This window comes from Chaetomium tenue, assembly GCF_020726465.1.
Source record: "Chaetomium tenue strain MPI-SDFR-AT-0079 chromosome Unknown F5144scaffold_2, whole genome shotgun sequence".
Classification (NCBI taxonomy): domain Eukaryota; kingdom Fungi; phylum Ascomycota; class Sordariomycetes; order Sordariales; family Chaetomiaceae; genus Chaetomium; species Chaetomium tenue.
Genome location: NW_027117330.1, coordinates 4,970,247 through 4,994,223, shown reverse-complemented (window position 1 = coordinate 4,994,223; position 23,977 = coordinate 4,970,247). Strand labels below are relative to the sequence as shown.

At 57.6% G+C, this 23,977-nt stretch overlaps 10 protein-coding genes across 10 annotated transcripts; 6 read left to right on the top strand and 4 right to left on the bottom strand.

Moving 5' to 3' along the window:
* Positions 1–335: 335 nt before the first annotated feature.
* Positions 336–838, top strand: F5144DRAFT_600406 (uncharacterized protein; the record flags this gene model as incomplete). Its single annotated transcript, XM_066791074.1, has 2 exons — positions 336–635; positions 704–838. 2 exons carry the CDS (start codon positions 336–338, stop codon positions 836–838), a joined length of 435 nt encoding a protein of 144 aa, XP_066647367.1.
* Positions 839–1,986: 1,148 nt separating this feature from the next.
* Positions 1,987–2,550, bottom strand: F5144DRAFT_564954 (uncharacterized protein). The gene has a single exon (XM_066788456.1). It carries the CDS (start codon positions 2,513–2,515, stop codon positions 2,054–2,056), a length of 462 nt encoding a protein of 153 aa, XP_066647366.1. The 5' UTR covers positions 2,516–2,550; the 3' UTR covers positions 1,987–2,053.
* Positions 2,551–7,085: 4,535 nt separating this feature from the next.
* On the top strand, positions 7,086–8,072 carry F5144DRAFT_149056 (uncharacterized protein). The gene is made up of 2 exons (XM_066782456.1): positions 7,086–7,414; positions 7,475–8,072. The coding sequence occupies exons 1-2, from the start codon at positions 7,192–7,194 to the stop codon at positions 7,984–7,986; spliced, it is 735 nt and encodes a 244-aa protein (XP_066647365.1). The 5' UTR covers positions 7,086–7,191; the 3' UTR covers positions 7,987–8,072.
* A 551-nt stretch (positions 8,073–8,623) lies between these two features.
* F5144DRAFT_481605 (uncharacterized protein) lies at positions 8,624–9,410 on the top strand (the record flags this gene model as incomplete). The annotated part of the gene is made up of 2 exons (XM_066785294.1): positions 8,624–8,729; positions 8,779–9,410. 2 exons carry the CDS (start codon positions 8,624–8,626, stop codon positions 9,408–9,410), a joined length of 738 nt encoding a protein of 245 aa, XP_066647364.1.
* Positions 9,411–11,538: 2,128 nt separating this feature from the next.
* Positions 11,539–15,303, bottom strand: F5144DRAFT_528588 (uncharacterized protein; the record flags this gene model as incomplete). Its single annotated transcript, XM_066786886.1, has 2 exons — positions 14,680–15,303; positions 11,539–14,596 (listed from the first exon to the last, which is right to left on the bottom strand). Exons 1-2 carry the CDS (start codon positions 14,910–14,912, stop codon positions 11,539–11,541), a joined length of 3,291 nt encoding a protein of 1,096 aa, XP_066647363.1. The 5' UTR covers positions 14,913–15,303.
* Positions 15,304–15,729: 426 nt separating this feature from the next.
* Positions 15,730–16,972, bottom strand: F5144DRAFT_148954 (uncharacterized protein). Its single transcript, XM_066782455.1, has 2 exons — positions 16,516–16,972; positions 15,730–16,456 (listed from the first exon to the last, which is right to left on the bottom strand). Exons 1-2 carry the CDS (start codon positions 16,854–16,856, stop codon positions 15,805–15,807), a joined length of 993 nt encoding a protein of 330 aa, XP_066647362.1. The 5' UTR covers positions 16,857–16,972; the 3' UTR covers positions 15,730–15,804.
* A 363-nt stretch (positions 16,973–17,335) lies between these two features.
* On the top strand, positions 17,336–19,294 carry F5144DRAFT_590989 (glycoside hydrolase family 47 protein; the record flags this gene model as incomplete). Its single annotated transcript, XM_066790213.1, has 4 exons — positions 17,336–17,594; positions 17,650–18,270; positions 18,368–19,092; positions 19,154–19,294. 4 exons carry the CDS (start codon positions 17,336–17,338, stop codon positions 19,292–19,294), a joined length of 1,746 nt encoding a protein of 581 aa, XP_066647361.1.
* Positions 19,295–19,469: 175 nt separating this feature from the next.
* On the top strand, positions 19,470–20,456 carry F5144DRAFT_148594 (uncharacterized protein). Its single transcript, XM_066782454.1, has 3 exons — positions 19,470–20,046; positions 20,230–20,322; positions 20,378–20,456. Exons 1-3 carry the CDS (start codon positions 19,737–19,739, stop codon positions 20,446–20,448), a joined length of 474 nt encoding a protein of 157 aa, XP_066647360.1. The 5' UTR covers positions 19,470–19,736; the 3' UTR covers positions 20,449–20,456.
* Positions 20,457–20,907: 451 nt separating this feature from the next.
* Positions 20,908–22,464, bottom strand: F5144DRAFT_148480 (uncharacterized protein). Its single transcript, XM_066782452.1, has 4 exons — positions 22,111–22,464; positions 21,669–21,906; positions 21,392–21,557; positions 20,908–21,228 (listed from the first exon to the last, which is right to left on the bottom strand). Exons 1-4 carry the CDS (start codon positions 22,121–22,123, stop codon positions 21,097–21,099), a joined length of 549 nt encoding a protein of 182 aa, XP_066647359.1. The 5' UTR covers positions 22,124–22,464; the 3' UTR covers positions 20,908–21,096.
* Positions 22,465–22,611: 147 nt separating this feature from the next.
* F5144DRAFT_590986 (uncharacterized protein) lies at positions 22,612–23,546 on the top strand (the record flags this gene model as incomplete). The annotated part of the gene is made up of 3 exons (XM_066790212.1): positions 22,612–22,698; positions 22,730–22,867; positions 22,989–23,546. 3 exons carry the CDS (start codon positions 22,612–22,614, stop codon positions 23,544–23,546), a joined length of 783 nt encoding a protein of 260 aa, XP_066647358.1.
* Between the last annotated feature and the right edge of the window lie 431 nt (positions 23,547–23,977).

Here is a 23,977-nt window from a genome sequence, read left to right as displayed (position 1 = left end):
TACAATTTAACAATAACTGGCATCCAAGGGCCCGCCTCCCACATCAGCCTTAGGTACCTAGGTAGGTAGGTAGGCAAGAACAAGAACACAAACTTAGAAACCGCTCGCCCAGAATCGAGACGCGGAAGGTGCGTGTGGCTTACAAACGTAAACAAACTCTCATATCATCAACCTTGAATAGTCCTTTAGCGTAGCGCAAATTCACCCTATATTTCATGAACTAAATCAGGCTATCGTGCGCCGAGTTATACTACATCATGTACACTACCATTAAAAAACACCACGTTGTCCATCCATCAACAGTGGCCTCCGATTCTCCCCCCGCCCCGCCCCCCATGCACCAAGTTCGCATCGCCGTTTACTCAGATGTGCCACGCTTGGCCACCGTGGCAATCGCTGGACGCTCCCATGTACTCGGTTTCCGCTTTAAACACCCCAGCCGCATCAACTACCCTCGAGACACGTACCGCTCGCGCGCCCACATGTTTGCCAACTTCATCACCAACCCCCAGTACATCGTCCTGGCCGTGTTTGGCAAGTACAACTGGCAAGAGAATGAGAAGGTGTCCACACACCCGGTGCCCCATGATCATGAGCTCCTTAAGAAGCCGGACACGGGAGCAGTTTTAGGAGCAGTAGGAGACCAAGTCATTGTCGGAGTTGTGGTTTGGAACTGCCGTCTTGGTCGGCCCGCATCGGACAGTTCTCCTCGATCCCGCCGCCACCAAACGCCCCGGTCTGCTTTGACGGCGACCAGGGCCGAGACAGATACATCGACCAGAAAGCTCCGAGTCTTCGGTGGCTCCGCCGCACAATCCAAAGCCTCAAAAAGAGGTGAGTGCTCTCCCCCAGAACACAGCCATATAATATTATTATTATTATTCATACTCCGCTATGCCCTAGGGCGTGCCGGACCCTCTGCTATTTAGTGTACAGGAAAACCGTGCCCTCCCGGGCCGGGTGAAAAACCCCTACCGACAATCAAGGAACGATGCGTTCTGGTGAGTCTACGTATACAAAGAGAGGAGGCCTCCTGGCCTCCGAACGGGGGCGCTTCAGGCCTCCTGGCCTCCGAACGGGGGCGCTTCAGGCCGCCGTTTCCAGCTCGAGCCTCCTGGCCAAGCTGTACATCGGCAGCCTCCCCGAGTCCATCAGCCAGTCGAGGATCCTCCTCGCAAACCGTGCAGTCGTGGGATTGATACCGTGTAGAACTGAGTAAAAGTCCCGTCGTGTCCGAATTCCAGTTCTCTCCCATCTTCGAGTCAACGGTGGGGCCAAACACCACACTACCAGGTGTTCGGCAGTCTCTCGTCCCTCGCCACACTCGCAGGCAGGCGTCAGAACCTCCGGGACTTCCCGTGTTGCCATATAATAAACGCTCATCAAAACGCCCTGGTTTGTGCGACTAGATATTTTGACCGCCACCGAACTGTGGAACTATTCGCCGTCCATCCGGCCTATTCGCAAATAGTCTGCACCGCCTACATGCTACAATGGGGAATGTATCTATCGGATTGCGATTACGAGCCAATTGGTCTAGTATTGCCGTTCGATTTGAAGCGAAGATTGGTGTTGCCAGCTCATACGATTCTCGCCCAGCATCGAGTCAAGACGAGCATTTTTCCGAAGGGAATCAGGCTGGTGGTGGCTGAATACTCGCCCCTGCCGCTGTACATGGCCGACGGGCGTCAGTATAACCGAGCTCGGTATCCGCTGTTGGCCGCCCAGCATTGTCAAACCGTTAATCCCTCCTACCTTGTATTGAATTGTTAGGAAATAGACTTTATGTTACGACGGGACTTGACATCAGTACCTTGTTGAGGCAGAGCAGGCTAAGCACCTTGTAGATATTCGTGAATGTCTCGTGATGATTAATACTACCTCGGTATACTTATCAGTATACCGCAAAAGAAGCGGGCAGAGTTTACCGCCATAAATCCGTGTTGGACACATCCCGACACCATCAAGTGTAGGAACCTTAGTAACAGCCCTATCACGGAGACACGGCAGCCTTTCTGGGTATCATTCTTCAGGACCTCTTGGGAGAGCAACATTATAATGCCCAGGAACAGTCTACCCGAGCATGGCTTTCTCTTGGATTTGTTGCTATAATCGCGCTGAATGATCGAGCGATTCTCCATTTCGACAGACCTTTCAAGCCTGTAGCCATGTCTTTGATAGAGCGCAACAACAGCAAACAATCCAACACCGCCACCAGCCGCAACATATCAGACGACCAACCCAGAAAGCCTCGAGACACCAACCAAACCTCGAAAACGCCACCCCCCACCACCTCGCACAAACCACCGTGGACCGCTTCCACCCACCTACCAATCCCACGTCCACAATAGACGCCAACACGCGACCCAGAAGCATGGCGGCGGAGGGGCAGTAGACACCAAGCAGCCAGCAGCAAGCATGAAGCAAACACACTGAAAACCAGACACCAACAAGAAGGATGGAGGAAGTCAGATGATCTGCCCTGCCCCGCCTCCTCCGGCACCCATCCACCCATCCCCTCCCCTGTCCTTCCCAATCAATCAATCAATCAATCAATCCAACACTACAGAGCAGCGTAGAGTAAAAAAACAGATGCCAGGCACCCACATATCTTAATTACCCTGGTACCTCTCGCGTATCACGTATCAGGAGAGTGAGACAGGACAGGGACTGGACCCACCGGGCCGCGAGATCGGGCCTTGCCGCAGTTGACGCCCGGTCGGAGGCGGTGACGCGGGGAATTTCTCCGTGTGATTGGTTGGTGGGGCGGAGGCGGTATGGGATGCTAACGGTGGTGGCTGCGGTGAGGCGGATTGGGTTCAACTGGGGGGTTGAGGTTTGATAGTGATGTGATGGGTTAGTTTTACATGGACGGGAAGGTTGGGGAGTTTGATTTTGAGATGATGCTACTGGGTTGGGTAGATTGGTTGGCGGATTCATACAACGATCGGGGGAGAATCGTGTTGGGGAGGTACCTCTGCAAAGGAGAGGGATGAAACATGATGTGCTGTTCGGTTTGTTGTCCAGGCTTGGAGATGCCTACTACCTCGGTACGCTACAACAGCGTCAAACTACGACTTGACGACGACCTGCTCGACAACTTGAATCACCTCTATTCTGACAAGATAGATCGCCCCGGGTTTGATTACGTCTGCGGGTTTGAGAGACCTGAGATGTGGGAGAGACAGCCTCCTTCATGCTGGTCGAGCCAATATCATCCCCCGTCTCGTCCGAGCAAGGCTGCCCCCCGGATAACCTGGCTCCGCAGGCTCCGCAAACAGCACCCCCATTGCTCTATGCTCCTCCTCAGTCCCTCGCTTCGCCCTCACCAACCGCCATCACAAGGCGAACCACCCTCCGCCACGTAACATAGGTAGGTAGCAACTCTGCCGCCGAGTCTCAGGGCAGGCTCGCCAGGCTCTGCTGCCGCGGCTGGACGTCGAGAAGACGACGAAGGAAGCCTATGGCAGCAACCCCCCTCACCGGAACGGCTCCTTCCAGAAACCCCAAGCCATCCATCCCATGCCACAGCCTTGGCCTCGACCAGCACCACCGCCCACTCACCGCCGTTACAGCTCCGTTTTCCAACGAGCCTCACCCGAGTACTAGTACAACCCGTGCTACATCATACACAAAACCCACTCACCATCGTCCAGCAGGATTTAGTTTGCATGGCCAAACTCAAGCCAAGCCCGCTTGTTGGCGTCTATCGCTTGTCGACGGATCAGAAGGCCCCAACATTGGGCCTGCACGAAGGAGCCAACTGCATAGACGCTCGGCTCCACCGCCCCGGGATTGGGTCTTTGGGTAAGGCAGTCCGCCCTCCGCTCTGAGACCGCCTCTGGCTAGGGTAGGGTAGGGTAGTTTGATACATATGGGCACACGCGTGCGGGCAAGACACTGTCCCCACAGCAGCCTGCTTGGCCTGGTGCGCAGACACAATCAACAAACTGCCTCGTCATGGGCGACAGATGGATGGGCCTGGCTAGTGACGTGGCTCGTAGAATCACCGGGCCCTTGCTTGCCCACAGCCAGAGATTGCAGATGTGTCAAGCTGTTGGTTCAACGTCACCCATCAGTTATCAGTGGCCAACCTTGTCATGCCCCAAACGGCACGGGTGCTGCAGAAGCAATTCGTCATGTGAGAAGAGAGAGACACACCCAAATGGGTGGCTGCAGCCCAGCGGTGCTGCAACCATCCCTCGGTGGCTGCCATGCTCTCGTCAGCAAAGAAGCAACACACAAGACGTTTTGTTCTCCGGCGTCCAGAAGCGTGCATGGAACTTCTGGCAGCAGGAGGAGCGTTGGACGGAGCAAGCATGGCGGCGGGTGGGTCGGCTATTGAGTCGATAGTCGCGCCAACGGACCAATCTCTGGCGTCGCCTGCCGCAGGAATGCATGTTGGTTGGCTGCCCGCATGCGGGTGGAAAGTTCCCCTCGGCTCACGAGAGACGACGGAGAGACGCGAGCTAACTGGGGGTCCAGGAGCGCGCTCACCGCCGTCGAAGGATCCGGTAGCCGCGATAGCTTGCGCAGAAAAACACCTAAACCCAGTCTGGGTGTTGGTCCGCGGAGATGGCGGTCGCGGCTGTTCGGCAAGCCTAATTCATTGTTTTTGTCCGGATGAGGATCGGGAGACGACAAAGCCGGGGAGGAGGGGGAGACTCGAGAGGAGGGGAGGGGAGCAATAACTGCAGGCCACGCGCTTCTAAGCGCCGGATGCACCTCTCGTGCAACCCCCATTGGCCGGCCTTGCGCCACCAGATCGCACGCGCACAGTAGCGGGAATCCTGCCCAGCCATTGACACGCGACGGCGAGATTGCAATATTGATTGCCTGCTTGAACCTTGATCTTGGTCGGTCATTCCGGCGGGCCATTGATGCCAAGGTGAAGGTTGCCGACCCGTGGAGAGGGTTACACCACCTTCGCGTGAAATATTGTGCGTATTTCTGGCCCGTGCCGTTTGGGGAAGGCCGTTTATTGCCGTTCAATGGGATATCGAGTGCGTAATTAGTGGGACGGCATGGCTGCTTTGTCAGTGTTTACTTCAGAGTTGATTCAGTTTTGTTTGGTGGGATTTTATGGCAGACCGGGAAGTGTAGTATTTTGGAACACAAATCCGTCTTCGCAACGAACCCCGTGCGGCGTGCCTTGTCTCCCGATCCAGGACTGCACCGAAGCTTTAGCGACTGGTCGGTGCCAGAATCTTGGCTGGCAATTTATTCCGACTTCTGCGGGTTCGCGGCGCAGTCCACGGATTCCGATTTCGAGCTCGGGCCGCCCAAAGAAGGTCGTTGTTCCGTGTTCCCCTCCAGACGAAGAAGGCCCATGGGTTAGTGCGCGCGGGGAAGAGAGCCCAAGGGGGCTGGTCGAGTTCAAGATGCCCTTTCGAAATTGGCTGAGAAATCGGACGAACCTTGAAATGCGAGATTCCGGGTCCAGAAAATGTCGCAACTAGGTTGTGCACGCGGTGGCCGGCGTGTTTGTCTTTCTTCTTCTTCTAGCGACTTGAACGGTCTGTGCGGTGTGTTTCCAGGGGCTTCACATGGCACACGGACGATAACACGGACTTGAAACGAAACAGGAGCGTTGGGCGATTTGGCGATTGTTTCGAGAATGCTTGCGACGATCAACAGAAAACCCACCGATCCCCCTGGGTACCAGTGCCCTGGGAGCCCTGGGGAGTTTGTTTCAGTGTTTCGGTTGGTGCCTTGTTGCGCATCGCCTCCTCGAGAGGGAGGCAGGGTCAAGGCGCAAGGGCTTGCTCCGGGTGTTGGACCTGGACCGAGAGTATGGTATTCCCCAACAGCAACGGGGAAGGGCACAGTCGCGTGGGTTCGTCTCGAGGTGGCCCGGTGGTCTCTGCCACGTGCGGACCTTGAAGCTCGCAAGTTGGTTCTGGAAGCCAAGCATCTGGCGATGGCGGCAGCCCTAGCCATTTCGAGCAGTGCTGGCGATGATCACCTCGTCATGATCGGCTCCGGCTCTTCGTGTTAGTGTATGTATGTACATACATGTGTACCCAGTAGTTACCGAACTAGCCAACCCAGACCATCGGGTTTTGCAGACTCGAGCGATGTTCGTAATTGATGCCAGCACTGTAAGTCTCAGCCATGGCGATAGAGCTAGTCACTTGATGATGCCGCATGGGTGAGCCTTCCTTCTTTTTCCCCGGATGCAGGGCCTTGTGTCATCTCATGTGCCCCCTGTGTAGCTCTGCACATCAACACGGTGCATCGAAGACGGGAAGATCATAATCGTGAGACATTAACAGCTAGGGCAGAATCCATCTCGCATTCAATGTTTCAAACCTTGTTGGGTTTCGAGTTTCGCGAGAAGAAATTGAAAAACCTCACAAGTTGCATCAAAGTTGAGGGGTTTTGGAGGGCTGCACTCCTTCCTGCAAGAGCTTGGTCTCAGTCGCTGCAGGTGGACCTCCTGTCAGCAGCACGGGCCAAAATCACAGCGGGTCTCGTCCGAACTGCGCAGGTGGTGCCGGGATGGAAATCGGGTCTGTGCCTGGGGCAATTCGTAGATGCGATGAACGATTTCCAAGGAGATTGACTTGCCTCCAGGCAACCTACCCCCTCCAAAACCCCCATTTTACACAACGGAATAGTCCGCGTTTCATGGGCCCTGACAGTAACTGTTTCTTCGTCTGTCGGCTCTTTCCAGATAAATTGCTAAGCTGCGAAGCGACGAAGCGAGGCCCGATCACACCATACCAAAAAGAAACAAGCTTCCTTCCCTCTCGGCTGGTCGGCCACTTGGGGCATCTGAAAAATGCGCCAAGCAGCCAAGCCAGATGGGTTAGCCGCGCACCTCTCCATAGGGGACGGCTATTCCTCCCTCCCGCAACGGTCATGGAGTCTTGCTGTCGGGTTTTTCCACCGAGAATTTGCACGACCGCATTTGGTCAAGCTCAACCAAAAAAGCCAAACCCACACCAAAAGAATACGCGTGCCATCGCCACCTGACTCTCAAACAGCCGTGCCCTCAGGTGGCTGCACGTTGGTTGTTGGGTCAAGCAGGGGCGTGGATGGTGGGTGGGCGCACAGCATGAACACTGATTATCCACTACACAGCAGCGGCGCATGGAGATGAGAGAGAGATGAATGAATGCTTGCTGCTTCACAACACCACGTCATCAAACCTACGGCGAGTAGTCGTCAGAGAATGATGATGAAGAGATGCCACGGCAAGCCGAAGCCGAGAGGGACCACAGAGCTTCTAGTATTGCCGCCGCCGTCACCAAGCGAAGACCCCTCATTTCTCTCTCGGCAGCAGACAACCGCTCCCAAGTTTTAGCTGTCCCCATCGAGGCCCGTTATCGAGGCCAAGCGCCTGCAGCGCAACCCTATGAGAGCTGGGCCAGCGATCGGAATCGCCCCGCCTTCTCGGTTCCCATCCCATGTCAGCCAGCATGTCTGCCAGATTTGCCATGGCAGATTCGTATTAACGCCGTCTGTTAAGCAATTTGCCCGGACAATAGCGTCGAGGCGGGAATGCGGCAAACAAGCTGCCAAAAACGGAATCTCCGAATTTACAAAGTACCTACGGAGCTCGCTCAGCCGAATTCTTCCTTTCCATGGATGTGCAGCTACATCACAATCACAAAAAAAGAAACTGCAGCTTTCTCTCCTTCAAACAACAAGCACAACAGGCACATCGCCGGCATGACTTCGCTTGGCAGATATGGACCACGTCGAGGACGGTTACAAACGGACAGACCTCACAGTCGCCTCGAAGGTTGCAGTATTGATGAAGCCCCTGCCATCCCAGCCATCCCACCATCCCACCCACCCTTGCATGACCCCTGTTACCTTCGACGCAGCAACCTTCAAGGATCTGGTGCCTTAATAAACGGCTCCCGTCTGCCGCCGCTCGCGGTCAGGGCACCCCTGTCTTCTCCAACCAACGGGAAGCTTGATTCTCAACCAAAGATGGCTCCGAGTACGTACCCCGTGCCGCTCCCGTACCCTTGAGTGTCATCCTCCTCCCCACGCCTTCGCTCCGTTAGTTTCTGGCATCGCTTCCGTCTGGTCTTCGGCCGCGGAAACGTCTTTCGACTGCGCTTTGTCTGTCCCGAGTGCGTGTTTGCGCAGCTCAGGTATGTACCGGTACATGGAGGGCAGGGGTCATGACCCCCCCCCTCCATGGTTTTTGCGTTCTCCTGTCTTGGGTTTCGATACCCTTCTCCTCGTGCAGCATGTGGGCGCACCAGTAACACAGAACGTAACCCTGCCTGCTCTTTGACTTCCCTCGCATTCCTGCGCCCTTCTCCTGCTGCTCAACCTCACCCATCCTGGTCAGCTTCCGGTGCCGTCGACTACTGCGGTTCAGCAAGCCACCGCTAGCCTGTTCGATCCTTAGATCTCAAACCTGCCGCCTCCCACGAGCTGACCCTGCCACTCGGGAAAGATATAAGGACTCCCCATCCCACCAGCTTCATCCCAACCTCACACTCCACCACTCAGCTCGACTTCCATTGCATCTTCTATCTTGTCTCTTTCTTTCCTGTATCGGGTTGTTTGTCTACTTCAGTCCAGACTTCTTTCCAACCGTCAATCCGCCTTCCCTCCTCATACAGCGACCTCCTCGGCGAGACATCAGTCCAGCATCATGGTTTCCTTCACGACAGTAATGGTTGCTGCCCTGGCGGTAGTGGTGTCTGCTGCTCCCGGGTGCCAGCCGCCCATCAAATATACCCTCCCCAAGATCGGAGGCGGTGAGTCTGCCACCAGAAAACCCCACAAACGGCGACTAACAGACTCTAGGTGACGAGCTTGCCGCGCCGGCCGCCGGTCTCGTAGTCAAGAAGATTGCCATCGGCCACGGAATCCAGAACTACACATGCGACAGTGCGACTGCCACCGAGAGCGCCGCAACCGGCGCCGTCGCCATGCTGTACGATGTCACCGATTTCTATCCGGGAACAAGGAGCAGCGGCATCAGGCCGGATCTCTGGGACAACCTGCCGGCCAATCTGCTCCGGCACCAGGCCCTCCCGCTCAACAAGCTCCCCGGTACCGAGTATGGCGCCGACCCGAACACGCCCTTCCCCGAGCCCTCGGACTTGACCCTTGACGGTATCCCCGCTGCCAAGTTCCTCGGCCACCACGTCTTCGACATCGAGAGCATCCCCGTGTTCGACCTCTCTGCGGCTGGCCTCAGGGCGACCGTCAAGAAGATCGACGGGAAGAACGCGCCCAAGAACGCCGACAAGGGCATTCTTGACACCGGCGCCGTCGCATGGCTACAGCTCGACGATAACGGCCAGGGCCACTCCACCGGTGTGAGCTCTGTCTTCCGTGTCGTCACCGCCGGCGGTGCTGCTCGGCCCTGCTCAGTCGCTGGTGCCGGAGTCCAGAGCGTGCCTTACGCCACCTACTACTGGTTCTTTGGGTAAACGCGCGAAAAGGAGGAAATCGATTTTTGCTCCGCGCGGAACGGCCTGGCAAGGCACATGACGCGGCACGCGTTGGTTGGCAACGGGCCAAAAATGGATTTTGGGGTGCCGATGAGGTGGGTGCGGGAGCCCCCTACCACGCCGCCATCCCATTCCCCATGCGGGAAGCCACTCAGGCTTATTTTTATCTCGGCTCACCAACCACCCGCTCACACTCATCTCATGCTCACTCATCACCCACTAACCCCGGCAACTCACCGCCGACTGGGATACCACCTTCACACACACACACACACACACACACATAGTTTCTCTTCATTCCACTCTTTGCATCCGACCATGCGTTTGCTTGGCACAGATCTGCCTTCTCATTCCGGGCCTGGCTTTTGGTACACAGTACAGCCGTCCGGTTCTGGTTCGGATATACCCTCTCGTTTACAGCATGACGCATCAGTAATGATAGGATTTGGGAAGCCGATGGCTATCTATGGGCGGGCGTTTTGTTATTTGGAAAATATTGTTGGGTTTTTAGTTTCTTGTTTCTTGCATAGAGGGTTATTGGTTATTGGGTATGGAAATACAACGTTTACTGTTCAATATGCCTTATGATGCCTGTCCCTGTGCATGTATTCGAACGAGCGGTAGTGCTTGTGTTGGTCACAGTTTGAACAGGAATACTTTATCGTCCTGTCCTTGATCGGCGAGATCAGGACGGCCAACAGTGTTACCTCGATTATCCAGCTAGTTACCTTCCAGCTCACAACCTAGACAGCCATCATTCGTTGCCTACGAGACTCGAACAGAGACTGGACAGGCCTAAGTTAGGCTGTCAACGACACCCAACACATACCCCATGGAACCAAGGAACACCCCCAAGCCCCAACCCGTCGGTCCATGCACCCCAAAGTGCCTACGCCACCAAGCTTATGGCCCCCAACTGACTGCCGCGCGGGCCTCTCTCTTCTCTCCACCAAACCTCCAGTGTCAGAAACAAGATTACGCTGTGATATTTCCGTACACGAACAGCACATGGTCCCCAGTTAGCTACGCGGCGGCGCCTTAGCGGACAATGACACCCCGCACGCGGTAGAGAAACATAGTTGCTAATTATGTTCTTCCACTTACATACTTGGCTTTGTCTTGGTTTGGCACTTGTGGCTGTGCTGGGCCGTCTTTTAAGTTCTCATTTCCGTTGCCCGCCCCCCTTTCCATTTCCTTTCCTGTCGTCACCTTGTCCCCCCCCCCCCCCCACCTCTCCCCCGTGCTGACGAGAAAGCAAACACGCAGGTGGAAACGGGTGTTTGTGTACGCGTGCACCTTTGGCACGGCATCAATAGCACTGCCGTTGGTGTTGGCCACGGCAGCGGTGAGGAAGTATTCGGGGAAACACGACTGGGATGTAGGAGCGGTGACGGGGGGCGGTTAACGGAAATGGCAACTCGGTTAAGAATAAAAGGGTCGGTGAAGATGAAGAAGACGGTGACAATAATAACAACGTCCAGCTCGCAGTCCTACCAACGTTACATTACCTTGTCCTGGTAATGGGTCGTCGTGCCAGTCTAGCGGTCACTGTCAGCCAGCCCCTATTCGTACCCTAGATAGGTTTGTACATGTACCTCAAACAGCAACCAGCTATCCATACACCACTCCCAACAACAGCGGGACACTGATCAGAAAGAAGCCATTGTAAAATTTTAACACAACTGCAGAAGATACCTGGTATGTAGAATCTAAAAACGGCAAATGGCAAACGCCGACCCGGCCAACCCAAACGGTAGACAGAGAGAAACAACAAGCCGCAACCTGCTGCACAAACACAAAACGCCGCCGCTCGTTTGTTCAATAGCCATGTCCCATCACCATCCCATCGTCTCATATATCCCATCCGAGACCATCAAATCTCCTCATATGCCCCGCCTGCCCCATCTGATATCACCCCGCCTTTTCATAAGCCCCATCTGATCGCTCATACCTACCCAACCAACCCACTCTAGCCTATCCCTTCCCGTCCCAGTCCAGATCAACCCAACCCAACCAACCGAAGCGAGATCAACAAACCCATCCCAACCCTTCCTTACCTACACAGAGCCAGCAACCGAACCACCCCCCTCCCCCCCCCCCCGCCGCCTCAATACCCCCCCTGCCCATAAACCGTCCCAAACTGCCCACCCGCAGCATACCCCCCAGCATTATGCCTGCGACTCGACCTCCCCGTCCCAATATCAATCTGCCTCAACTCCTCCTCCAACGACATATTCCCACCTCCACCTCCACCTCCACCACCACCATACCCATACCCATCATTGTGGCTCCCCTGCCCCCCATACCCATACCCCCCCTCATGCCCTCCATACCCCCCCTGCCCCTGCCCATGATGATGATACCCATCATCAATCCCACTGCCCGCCCTCCTCGCCACACTACTACTATGCAGCTGCAACGCCCCACTCATCCCACCCCCATTCCCATTCCCATTCCCCGGCGACGAGGACAACGGCGGCGGCGGCAGCGCAAGCGGGACCTTGGCGGGGATCGGCGGCGCACCGCCGTTGATGCTCCCGCCGCTGCGGCTGTACTGGTGTTGTGCGTGCGCGCCGGGGCTGCGGCCGGGGCTGCGGCTGTGGCGGCGGTGCTGGCTGGGGCTGCTGTGACCGTAGCCGTTGGCGTGGCGCTGGCTGCCGGGGGAGGTGCCGTAGACGCCGCTGGGGCTGCCGGAGTGGGAGTGGGCGTGGTAGGGGGCGTGGTTCTCGTTGCCGGTGGCGTAGTCGAAGGTGGCGGCGCGCGGGATGCCCCGCGGTGCGGTGAAGTTGTCCATATGTGAGGGGAGCGGTGCGAGCGGGGCTGGTTCCATCCCGTGCCCGCTGCTGTCGCTGTTCTTGCGTAGGACGGTGCCCCGGTTGGGACTGGGGTCCCGCCCCGGCGCTGGGCCGATGGCACCCGACATCATGGGTACGATGGCAGACGTCGACTGGCGGTAGGCGGCCTTCTTTTGCAGACGGTTTCGCCCCGTTGCTGATGCCGAGGTGATGGGTTCGACGTGGTCTATCATCCCCCCGGAGAAGGTGATGGCCGATGAGGAGGGTGCCGGGAGCATGGATTGCGTGCGGGCCGCGATGCGCAGCGGACGGCGACCCGAAGAGGGCACGGGTTGGGGACCGGAGAGCGAGGGACGGGAGGACACGGATGAGGGCTGTTTTGGCTCGGGCTCGGGTGCCCAGGTTTCCATGGGAAGGTGGTCGGAGGGGTCAACTTCGCGGCCATCGTGGGTGATGATCTTGCCGGTGGCCTCGCTGTAGTCGGCACGAGAGGAGGCTGCATCTTTGAGAGCGGCCGAGGAAGTATTGGGGTTCAAAGCTTCGTAGGAGTCGGGGCCGAACGGGACGCCGGACATCTGACGGTTTTCCACCGGTGGCCGTGGGCTGACTGACTTGCGTCGGATGGTGTGCTGGTGGCGCGGGTTCGGGCTTGGATCGCGCGGTGGGTTGGGAGAGTAGGCGCGCGACTTGATGACCACGTTGACACTCGACGTTGATGGCCCGTTGGTGTACGTAACGGGGTTCCTACCATGGGCGGACGGGGCATTGTATGGGACGACGGCCCCATCGTAACCGTAGTTATCGTTCATGGTCCTGCCCCGTGGGGGCGTCTCGACCAGGGCTTGTTGTGCATATCCGCGGGTCTGGTTTGACAGTCTCCTCTCTTGGGTAATCCGCTCCGGGACTTCCTGGGCAATGTTTGGATCGATGCCCGGAACAAGGGATGCTGGCACCGGAGGTACCGGGTAGCCGCTCGAGGTGTCGTCGAGCTCGCTCCGATACGTCAGTGCTTTTTGCGCTGTGTGGGAACCGTGCGATGGTAGGGAAGGTTCCGAGTGCCTGCCGTAGTTTGGCGCATAGTCTGGTGACTGCCTTTGGGGGATCTCGGGCGCTACCATCTGATATCCGTTCGTACCTTGGTGCCTCGGATCTTGAGTGTGCCTCGGGTCCGTGTGCCTTGGGTCTTGCGCGTGCCTTGGATCTTGTGTGTGCCTTGGGTCTTGCGTGTGCCTTGGGTCCTGTTGGTAATGCGCCGACTCAGTGCTGCTCCTCCCTGACAGAGCGAGCGGCGCAGGACTGGCGCTCATGTCATATTCCCGGTCAAGATGGGGCTGCGATTGCGATTGAGGTTGCGGCTGCGGCCAGCGTCCCGAGGTCCTCCTAGGGTTACTCATAGACTCGGGCGACTCGGGCACATCTTCGACGGTAGCCTGCATGGTCCTTTGTGGTTCGTAATTTCCATCATAAGAATAATGCCGGGGTTGGCCCTGGTCCGCCTTGGAGTATTGGTTGCCGGGGAGACCTGCAGGGGCAGAATCGTATGCCTTGTATGTCGGCCTTCCGGGGTAGCTTCCCGAGACAGAGTTTCGGTGGGCTTCGCTCCTTAGCACATCCTGTCGCATGGTTGGCGGCGTCGCTTGGAACGCGGCGTTCATCGAAGGGTTGCTCCCAGTTCTGCTCCTGTGGGCGGGCGGTGGGGGTGGCCGGTCGTCGCTGACAGGCCTATGGTCAATAAGCGGTGGAAACTCGTATGTTTCCTGGCGGTCATATGCCGGCTGCTGCCGGTGTGTGCTGTAGCCCTGGTCGTGCTGGGCGGCATGCTGTTGTTCGGCCCTCTCGGGCGTCCGGTACTGGCTGGGCGGTTCGGCGCGGCGAGGCGGAGTCCCGAGCTCCCTGCCCTGGTCCGGTTGTTGGTAGTACTCAGGTTGTTGGTGCGGAACGGGAGCGGGATTTGGCTGAGGTCGAGGCGGTGCCTCGCCCTGCTCCGGTACGGGCGACGGCGGCGCTGGGGATTTTCCAGTGACGGGATCGGTGGGCAACGGGCGGCGCTTCGGCACTGGCCTTGGTCCGACGGCGGCTGGGGCTGGTTCAACGTCGGTCGGGACTGGCGGTTTCGCCTTTACGACAGGCCTCTCTGGCTTGGGACGGTTATCGTAGTATGTGATCTCGATGCGGACCTCGCCGGCGTACTTGCCCCGACACGCAAGCTGGTGCCATTGGTCGCTCTGCCCCCCGCCACCCACGATAATGTCGCGCAGGTCGATCCAGGATTCCCCAATCAATTCCGTCTTCTTGTCGTCGTTGAATACCGAGACCTTAAGCTGGTAGTAATCGGGCGAGTCGTGGACGGTAAATCGAAGTTCTTGGTCCCTACAGCCGAATTGCTCGGTCAGTACGAGTTCGAGAGGGAAGGGAGAGCTCTGGGGATCTGTGCTACTGTGTTAAGTACTTACCATTTCGGGGTCTGGCCGCCACGGATGTCGGTTGTGGTCTTCTTTGCTTCTTTCCCTAAGCGGGCCGCGCAGTAGGGGTCCTGCTTCCCGATGGTCTTGCGATTCGGCAGGTTCTTTGCTCGGTCGACGACAAGCACCAATGTGCCAATCTCAGGCCCATCGGCGCTCATGTCGGAAAAGATGCCGGCCGTGTGCATCCCATTGAGTGGATGGGTTTTCGACTTGGTCGTCATTTTGTCTGTGTTGCCGCGCGGGGCTGCACCATGACCCGATGTCGCAGTATTTGGGGGAATCGCCGGACAAGGCAAGATGGGTTGTTTACTTTGGAGTCAAAGCTAACGTTAGTTGGTTACCCCGCCGTCGCTCAATTCGGCTCGATTCGGATTTGGAACAAGAAGCAAAAGATAGTCGATACTCGAAAGAGCGGCAGATAAAGGAACGAAGAAGCCCCTCCAACACTAAAAATGCAACGAGAAAGGTTCCGAGGTGGTTTTAGATGAAAGCATCCAAAATCAGCTGGCTTTTGGTCGCAGGGAGCGCAAGAGGTGCAGACGGCAGCATGCAAGTGGGATCCAATGGCCGGCTTGTTGACGTGCGCCAGGGGAAGCCAGCAGCCAAGGTTGGCTCGCGTCCGCAGTGGCTGGGTCTGGTGGTATTGCGCGTCGCAAATCAGGGCATTGGGATTCGGTGGCTGGCATGCGAAAGACTGGCGCAAATCAGCGAGGCTGGGGCTGTTGTGCCCCGCACATGCGCTATGGCCCACATTCCTGCATGGGGGTTTCGTTTCTGGTGCGACTCGGATGCAACGCGGATCGGCCAAGACCAGCGCAAGCCATGCCCAACCCATGCCAACCCATGAAGTGGATCTCGATCGGAATGCAAACCGACAAGAACATCGATCATCAACCACGTCAACTAACAACACGTATAGAATTATACCTAGGTTATGACGGATATCTCTCACCGGTTAACTAAAATACATTGTGGTCGAATCGAAGAAAGTCACCGCTACCAAACGCCTTCCCTGACCCAAAACAAAATGGTATCAACACGAAAACCCCAACCCCCAAATCATCAAGGATCCAACATCGCCCTCCACCCCAAACCCACCATCATAGGTCTGGGCTATGGCAGCTCATACGGTCGGTAATACGGCTGCGGGACGGGCATTTTATACCGCACATGTTCGGGCAGCATTTCATGCGGACCGTAAGCCTCTGCGGGTTTCGGCGGTGGCGGTGGGAGGTAGCCGTTGTCCGCTGGTTGGGTGACTGATGCTGCTGCCGCTGCCGCCGCTGCCTCGGCCTTTCTCTTCCTGTACCGTATCAGATACAAGGTCGCGAACAATGCAGCGACTCCAACGACTCCCAGACCGACCCCCACGCCAATCCCGATGGCTGCGCCCGTCGGCAAGCCAGACGATGTCTCGGGAGATGAGCTGCCGCTGGACCCTGCGCCCGCCAGTCCGGTTGTGGGGTTGGCAACGCCCAACTCGCTCAAGCTTGTCGAGGTGGCAGATGATGAGGTGGGATTCGGGTCGGTGTTGGAAGCAGCGGATGATGTTCTGGTTGTCGACGTCGTCTCCCGCGCGATGTTCCATCCGACCACAGCGATGGCACCGACCGGGGAGGCTCGGGTCAGGGTTGTTGTGGCGATTGTCCACGAGTCGGGGTTGCCTCCGGATGTTGACGCAAAGGTAAAGACCGCACCCGACGAGATCTCGGAGCGGCAGTCTCCAGCGATCGAGCCAAACTCGCCATTCGCGAGGGTGTATTCTCTGGTGGACTGTTGTCAGCATGATCTGGCGACCTCTCCTGGAATCACAAGTCCACTCACGGCGGACAACACATCGCGTGGGTACTGATCCCGTTCACCGACATGGCGACCGTTCCCCATGCATTGGGGCATTTCAGCGGCCCGATGCTAGCGGCGGTGTGCCCCTCGTCGTTCCCACGGCCGAGCCGACCCTGCTCCCACCATGTCGTCACCGCCGGCGGTTGGCATTTCACTCTAGAGTCGATGTCGAGGCCGTAGCCTGGGTCGTAGGCGACGAGGCTCATTCCATTGAGGCGGAACTTGCTCTCGCAACCCACGGATGGCGTGAAGGTAGTTGTCAGTGGCACCCAGGACGTCACCACGCCGTCCTCGTCGGTCTCGGGAGGATAAACATTCGCCATCGCGGAGGAGTTTGCTGAGCGCGCTGATCACTGTCTTTCGCAGAAAGCAAAAGGGGGGCTGTGTGAAACGTGAGCCATGTTGTTAAGCATAGCAGCGAGCCTGCGATGGGATTATAGGGGTTTGTTGTGTTCCTGGCGGTGTGTTGCATGTTGTCTACCAACGAGCCGTTCAGGCACAGAAGCCCAATTTCAGGAGTCCAATCCAAAGTGGCAGACGACTTTTGCCGTGTCGCTTAGAGAGCTGAAGCTGGCAGCCTCACAGTGTTTGTATGAACTGTGCAAGCTGCACGCCCCTTGAGCCAGTCACAAACAGATGCGCACCCGCCGAGGCGTCCGTTGGCGCCAACAGCCGCCCAGGTTGCAATGGGCGACAAGGGTGGCCCAACATCCCGAAAAGCATAAACTGCCATTGAAGTCGGCGTTTCTGAGCATTTCTGGCTTGGATTCTGTCAGACTTTCTCTGTCAAACGCAATTGACAATGGCCGGCAGAAAAGCAAGAAGCCCACGGAGGCCGACCCGCCAACCCACCCCGTCGCGGGTACCCTCCCCGGTGAAGTATATCATTGCTGCTCTCACCGCTACGGCTGCCCTCGGATGGGGCGTTCGTCGATGGTACACCGATAACCCGATTGGCTTCTCACACCACGGCGCCGCTTACCTCGATTGGGACGCCCGGCGGGAAGAAGTCAAGGAGGCTTTCAGCACAAGCTGGGAGGCATACTCCCGATATGCTTGGGGTGAGACCATACCACCTTCGGTCACTTCAAGGCAATGCATTAACAAACGTCCCAGGCAAAGACCGGTATCACCCCGTCTCGGGCAGGGGCTCCCAGATGAGCCCCAAGGGTCTGGGGTGGATCATCGTCGACAGCCTCGACACCATGATGATCATGAACCTGACAGAGCCCCTGGCCGAGTCACGCAAATGGCTGCACCGAAGTCTTTCGTATGACCAGGACCAGGACGTCAACACGTTTGAGACGACCATCCGCATGCTCGGCGGGCTCCTGAGCGCGCACTACCTCGCCGGTCGCTTACCCGACGTGGCCTCGCGCCAGGACTCGATCTACCTGACGAAGGCAGTCGACCTCGCCGACCGGCTGCTCGCGGCATACGAGTCGCCGTTAGGCATCCCCTACGCCAGCGTGCACCTCGGTCGGAAGGTCGGCTTACCGTCTCATGCGGACGGTGGCTCGTCGTCCATGGCCGAGGCGGCCACGCTGCAGCTGGAGATGAAGTACCTGTCGCACCTCACAGGCGACGAGCGGTACTGGCGCAGGGCCGAGAAGGTGATGCAGGTGCTGGACGACAACGCCATGGAGGCCGGCCTCCTGCCCATCTTTGTGCACCCTGATACGGGGCGGTTCACGACATCTGAGATTCGCCTCGGAAGCCGCGGCGATTCCTACTACGGTCAGTTCCCCCCTCCTTTCCTGTCCCCTTTCCCCCTTTCCTCCCCCCTGCCTCCTCCCATCCCACAAAACCCCCCACCCACCAACCCACCCCCCAGAATACCTCATCAAACAATACCTCCAAACCTCCGAACCTATCTACCTCACCATGTGGCACGAAGCCCTGGCCGGCATCGAAACCCACCTCCTCACCACCACCCGACATTCGCACCTCAAAATCATCGCCGAGCTCCCCCACGGCATCGGCGGCCCACTCTCCCCCAAAATGGACCACCTGGTCTGCTTCCTCCCCGGCGCCATCGCGCTCGGCGCCACGGGCGGCCACACCGTCGCCCACGTCAAAGCCCAGGGTGCGTGGACGGCGCGTAAGGAGGCGGAGATGGCGCTCGCGAGGGATCTGGTGAAGACGTGCTGGGGCATGTATGCGGTCACGAAGTCGGGGCTGGCGCCGGAGATTGTGTGGTTTGATGTGGCTGAGGAGGAGTTGAGGCCGAGGGCGGGGGGGAGGGGTGGTGGTGGTGGTGGTAGTGGTGGTAGTGGTGGGGGAGAAGGGAAGGCGCAGCGGGATTCGTTGGCGCAGTGGAAGAAGGATTTTGTCATTAAGCCGCTGGATGCGCATAACTTGCAGCGGCCGGAGACGGTGGAGAGTTTGTATGTCATGTGGCGGGCCACGGGGGATCCGGTGTATCGGGAGTGGGGGTGGAAGATCTTTGAGGCGTTTAGGGAGGGGACGGCGGCGGGGTTGGGTAGGGGGTATACGGCGGTGGGGGATGTGAGGCAGGTGCCGCCGCCGTTGAGGGATGAGATGGAGAGTTTTTGGCTGGTGAGTGATCTTTTCTTTGCGAGCCTGTTCATGTTTGGGAGAAAGCTAACTGGGTGAGTAGGCCGAGACACTCAAGTACCTTTACTTGCTCTTCTCGCCCACGGACTTTTTGCCGTTGGAGGAGGTGGTGTTTAACACAGAGGCGCACATCTTTCCGCGGTTCAAGAGCCAGTGGAAGACGGGGTGGGAACGGAATAGGTAGGGGGGTGTTACGGTGTGTGATGTACTTTTAGGGGTTCTGTGGAGTTAGGAGTTTTTGTCGTTTTTGAGCGTACACCATGCTGTGCACTAGGTAGTAAGTAGGTAGTAATGTCAAAGGTAGTAATGCCAAAAGGCCATATTTTGTGGCATTCGTTGCAACTCGAAACTTTAAGATGCTTGATTTATACAAATACATAAATGGCGAAGGGCAAATAAACACGCTATCCCAAATAAGGCAATGTTTCACGCCAAATAAGCTTAGACTGACCCACTCCACTCGACCCGGCCATCCATCCCCACAACGCCATCCATTCATTCCCTTCCGCATTAACCATCTCAATCAATCCCCTAACCCTCGACCACCCACCGACGAACTCACCATCACCATCACCACCACCACGCCTTCACTAGGACACCCGCCCATCACCCCCCCACCCATCACCATGTCCACCCAACCCCGCCCCTCCAACCCCGACCCCCAACCCCCCGCCATCAATTTCATCCTCTCCTTCCTGCTCGTCGGCCTCGCCTGGGGCCTCACCACGCCCTTCATCCGCCGCGCGGCGCGCGACCACCGCCCGCCGGCCCACCCGGTGCTGGAGACGGCGGCGGTGCAGCAGAGCCGCGTGCGCAAGCGTGTCTATGCGGCCTTCTTTGCGGTCGTGGATTTGCTGAGGAATCCGCGGTATGCGCTGCCGTTGGTGCTGAATTTGACGGGGAGTGTGTGGTTCTTTTTGTTGATTGGGAAGGCGGGTAGGTTGTTTTTTTGAGCCCTGTTTTGTTTGGGTTGTTTTGGGGGTTAAGGAGAGGGAGGGTGGTTTAAGGTGGGGGGAAGGGGGTGTTGTTTGTGTCTGGAACCTGGTTGATGGTGGTGGTCGGGTTTTTGCTTGTCGTGGGGGCTGCTTGTGGTGAAAACGGCTGCTAACCGTGCTACAGAACTGAGCTTGACGGTGCCGATTGTGAACACCCTGGCGTTCTTGTTCACTGTCGTCGGGGAGTGGTGGGTGGAGGGCAAGGTCATCAGTCGAGGTATGTTTTGGTTGCTGTTCTGCTGACGCGTGCGGTGCGGTGCTAACCCGGCCAGATACCATGCTTGGGATGTTGCTGTCGGTTGGTGGGATTGCGTTGTGCGTGCAGAGCAAGAATGCTGCTTGAGCGGGATGTGTCGGGGTCATTCTGCGGACTGCTTTTCTCGTCCTGAATAAGCTTCCATCGAGATGGATTCGTGTTCACAAGTATAGCCGCAACAACATATCACCAATCGCGCAGGTTCGCTCGTTGAGTTCAGCTCATCTTGCCATTCCCCTGAATCGCCCCTCTGCTCCAGGCAGTCCCAGCTCCCCTGCCTACATGCCAGCTGCATCCCTGTCACAGGGCATAGGTATATACAAACGGAAGCGTGCCCGACGCGCCGCGCAAAAGACATGTACAATGGAAACCCGCCCCGCCGTACAATGTCCGGTTTTCCCTGTGTGTTTTCCGAGTGGTATCCCAATAGCAATAAAAATACCAAATCTAACCCAGCCTTTTTTGTTAATGCCCTGTCCCAAATGCTCCTGAGGAATGTAAGCCCGGAGAAGAAGAAAAAGAAGGAAAGAAAGAAAGAAATCCCCAGAGAAAAAAACAAGGGCGAAAATTAGAATTGATGATCCCCGCGTCATCGAGAAGTCAAGCCGGTCCGGAGAGGGGTGGGTATATGATATGAAGGTTGGTAAATATCGTCTTGTCGTCTTGTCGTCACTCAGGATCGGGGTATCATCGTGACGGTCGTTGTGCCGTGCGTAGTATCGTGTGTTGTGTTTTTCAACACCTCCTGGTCCGCACCCAGCGCTGCACCGCGCGCAGGCTCGGGTCTTCGGCCGTCCAGCGGCCCATGGTCATGTCGGAGACTTGAAGCTCCGAGTAGACGACCTCGTCGGTGACGTTGGCGAGCTCCTGCAAAAAGTGTAAGCACAACCCGAACGGTGGCGGTTAGGGCGGAGTAGTTGAGGCTATGGCAGTGAGGAAGGGTGGGAGAAAGGGGGAGTGGAAAGAAAGGGGCGAGAGGAGCAAGATGCGTGTTCGGCGGTGTGCGGCGGTGAAGGAGGGGAAAACGTACTGCTCGCAGCTGTTGGTCGACAGCCCTAAGTTGTTGCTGGTTTCCCGAGTGCGGCCTGCCGCCCATCAGGACCTGGTCCCGCCATTCGATCCAGCGCTGTACCGCCGACTGTCGGAGATAGATCTTCTGCCCTTCGTGCCTGCGTGCGTATGCATCGAGAAGGACCCTGCCAGACGCACAAAAACAAGATGTTAGGGGGGTGGCTTGCGTTGGGAGGAGGGTTGGCTAGGGGAGAGCCAAGTGGTAAGACAGAAAAAAGGACGCAAGGACAACGCACTGCTTCAACTCGGCCTTAGCCTGCTCTTCGGGCCCGCCGCTGGCGCAGGGAACTGTGACATCGGCCGCGCAGTTCAGGATGTGCTGCCCGTCGAGCGCGCACTGCCGGAGCACCGCCCACCCCTCGGTGTAGTAGTCGTCCATGTCGGCCGGGTTGCAGTCCGCCGCCGCGATGTAGTACTGGATCGTGCGGAAATCCGACAGAAGCTCGGCCACGCGCGCCGTGCGGTATTCGTTGACTGTGTTCTCCCGGCGTTTAGGGTTAGTCCGTGCCGTCGTGGTATCGACGCCCTTTGGGGTGGCGTCCGACCAACGCCCCGTAGGGCACCAGGGGGGCGGCCTGACCCGATCCGGGACGGGGGTGCAAGGGTGTGATGGGGGGTGTGGGTGGCAAGACGGGGGAGGGGGGAGGGGTGGGTGGTAAGGATGGGAGATTCACATACGTCCGTCAGCCATTGTGATTCTTGTCTCTAGACTGTTGTAGGATGGGTATTAGAGAGAGAAAGAGAGGAGTCCGAGGAGGCAAACAAGCTCGATGCTGCTCGGTTCGATGGTCAAGGCGGGAGGCGAAGGAGTGAAGTATGCCACGGGCACAAAACAAAGCAAGACAGACAGCGAAGTGCAGTTTATGCAAATTAAGAAGCGCAAGGCTGAAAGTAGAAGAGATTGGCGTCCCCGTAGAGGAGTGGTGATGATGGCTTCAAGGCTGCGATGGCGACTTTGTGGGTGCCCCCCCCATGGCTTTTGTAGAATTTGCCATCGCGGATCCCAAAACCGTTGAGCTAGTAAAGGAGCCGTGAGGACTCCAGCGACTGAGTTCCCCTGACGATACACACATCAGTTGAGCGAGTGCTGTGAGGGGTGACTACCGGGTGTCGTCCCCGATCCCACCTCAACAAGGCCGATACTTGCCACCGCGACTCACCCGCATCGAACTAGTCGACATGTCCCTCGGTGCTACCAGCCATTCCCGGCGCGCCGGGTTGATGCCATGCTGTTCCCGGTGGGGAGAGTGTCTGGTTCCTGCATCTGTATCGAGCAGCCGGGACGCCGCTGATGGAGAGACAGCCTCGCAAGGCCCCTACAGAGCTGTATGCACATGCGGTGAATCCACAGCAGCCGATCCCGCCGCCCAATAATGGGGGCTCGACAGCACAAGACACAAGGGGAAACCGACCGCCGGATCCCACGGCTGCAACGGTGTGTTCAGATACGGGCCCTGGTCAGGCTGGGAGGACGTGCAGCCGATGCAACGAGAGGTGCAGGGCTGCCACGATCGTCCGGAGTTGCCATGCCCTTTCTGCTGCTGCCACGCTCTCAGGGTAGCATGCCTCCGAGTATCACTGCCGCTGGAGCACCCAAGTGGCCGGATCCTCAGATCGGAGCGGTGCCAAGGGAGTGGAGATATCGTCCAGCAGCCGTCCAGCAACCGGTCGGCGTGGCTTGGACGCTGCTTGTCGTGCAGATGTGGAAATGTTTCGACAGGGGGGTCCCAGATCCGGAAACTTTAACGAGGTTTCAGCGGCGCCATCGAACGAACCAGCCCCAAATGCGGCAAGCCCCCGGCCTTGGTCCAGTTTTCGTCGGGAGGCAGCTTGGATGTCGGGAACCAATGGCGTCTGGGGCTTTGCAGTTCAACAACTCCCGTCACTGGACCCGGACTGAGCTGAACAACAATGGTTCAAAGATGTCCTCAATTTTACCTCGGTCGATACGGCTCCAGGGGTTGAAGGGGTTGAACGGCCTCCATCAAACAATTAGCCCATCCAGTCACATCCAGTCACCGCCTGGGGTTGCTGCGTCCTGTGTCACGTCGATGGAAAGTTGTTCGGCTTGGCCTGATTTGAACCTGTCATCGACACACTCGCCAAGGCCGTGAGAAGAGGCTGTCGGTCAGCTTCACAGGGTCCCAAAACCTTACCTTGCATGCACCCGAGGACCCATCCACACACATTCCGACATGCAGGATCGAGAAACAAACACCCCTACCCCCCTTCTAAGCCTCGTGGGTAATCTGATGATCCCACAGTCCCGGGTGGTTTTTGGCGTGCAGGTTAGATGCAGTCATCAACGGCGAGATAACCGGCCCGTTGCCACCGCCTTGCTGGGCTCTCGGTATTGTGTAAGCAGACATGCATATCTGGAGATCACCACCCGCAGGCAGCCATTCATTCGAGGAACCCCCGCAACATGTTCCACTTCCATCTCCTAACTTCTGTCAACGCTTTTGGAGCCGCATTGGGACCATGTTCATTGGCAAGGCATTGCTCTATTTTGGGGATCCATCCCCGCAGGCTGCATGTCGGTGTC